Source organism: Anneissia japonica, unplaced genomic scaffold (assembly GCF_011630105.1).
Source record: "Anneissia japonica isolate Jap-2015-1 unplaced genomic scaffold, ASM1163010v1 scaffold42949_len1358_cov120, whole genome shotgun sequence".
NCBI lineage: Eukaryota > Metazoa > Echinodermata > Crinoidea > Comatulida > Comatulidae > Anneissia > Anneissia japonica.
The window spans coordinates 1-1358 of NW_022755348.1; the positions used below are offsets into that span (position 1 = coordinate 1).

Below are 1358 nucleotides of genomic sequence, written 5' to 3' on the forward strand. Positions count from 1 at the left end.
AAGTTTACAAGGAATTAACACTTCCCCTTCTATTTCGTAGCACAACTCTAGGATTACAAGCAGCTGGATAAGTTTCTCCACGTCATTAAGAACACCACTGAATGCCTTGTGCATCGTCTCCTTTGAGTATGTGTCTTTTCTAGGATCTACACTTACCAGCCGGTGTGAGAAGCAGTCTGGTGCCAGAAGTCGCCCAAATATATTCCTGCATAGCCATTGTGGCCTGAGAACAATGCGAGATTGTCTTAAGTCATCCAGTTCAACTGATGGGGAAGCAGGGTCTTCAGATGCAGCAGCTTGAATCTGAGGTACTTTCAAAATACAAATCTGAAAGAAATCAACATTTTTTATTTTAAATAGTGTATAGCAAAAAAATTTCTACTTGCATCCCATTTCTTATGTGTCTCATAATATTGAAATAAACTAAAACATAAGAATATTAATAAAGAACATCAGTCTGTAATATCACAGGCGAAAACATTTTCAAATGCAATATGAAAGACAAAATTAACCTATGCTCTCGCGACCACATGACTGGTGAAATATCAATGATGCTTCAACCCATGGATTGTGAAGGGTTTGTCTGAATTACTAAATAAAAATGATGTCAAATCAACAACAAAATTCAGTAAAATGCAATGTAAATCAGTCTGGGATCTGAGTATAACCAAACATCAACCTGATCGATACAGGCCTAATAGGCTACACAGGCTAGGCCAGTTTTAGGCGATTTACAACATAGTTCAACATAATTTATACACATACTAGGCATATGTTCTATATGATTGTATACAGTAGGTGTTATATAGTATGCCTCGTTGAATAGAACATCTAATCTTTGAAATATTCTACCAATAAATACTAATAAATATTCACTTACTTCTCCTATGTTTTGCAGATACTCAGTAGCTTTCTGCAACCCACTTTCATTTTCACATATATCTGGAATAATTTCATCCTTGACATACTGGACATACTCTCTCCATGTTTTAACAGGGAAAGGGTTTTTGCAGTTGGCAAGACCACTCAATATGTCAAAGCACATACTAGGAATTTCTTTTGCCTGGGAATATAATTAAATAAAAATAATAAAAGCAACAATACTATATAATGGTTTAATAAAAACATTATTATTGATGATAATTATTTTGATGATTATTTTAGTAATAAGACTGTATTAAACAATTATAGTCCGGTTTTAAGTATACTATAGGAAATAGAAGCCGAAGGAGCCATTATTTCCTGAAAATATTTGCCTCAAGCCCGCTGGGCAGAAGGCAATTGTTGCTTTATAGGTCAGTTGTGGCATCCATCCCCTTTTCCATGGCCTTTTAGAATCAAACTGCTGGTTGTAGAGC

At 35.1% G+C, this 1358-nt stretch overlaps 1 protein-coding gene across 1 annotated transcript; it reads right to left on the reverse strand.

Annotated features, from left to right (window-relative positions):
- Window positions 1-8: 8 nt before the first annotated feature.
- LOC117123424 (death-associated protein kinase 1-like) lies at window positions 9-1063 on the reverse strand (the record flags this gene model as incomplete). Its single annotated transcript, XM_033269329.1, has 2 exons — window positions 9-327; window positions 881-1063. Coding segments are annotated over 2 exons (502 nt in total), but the record flags the coding sequence as incomplete, so codon positions are not given.
- Window positions 1064-1358: the final 295 nt, after the last annotated feature.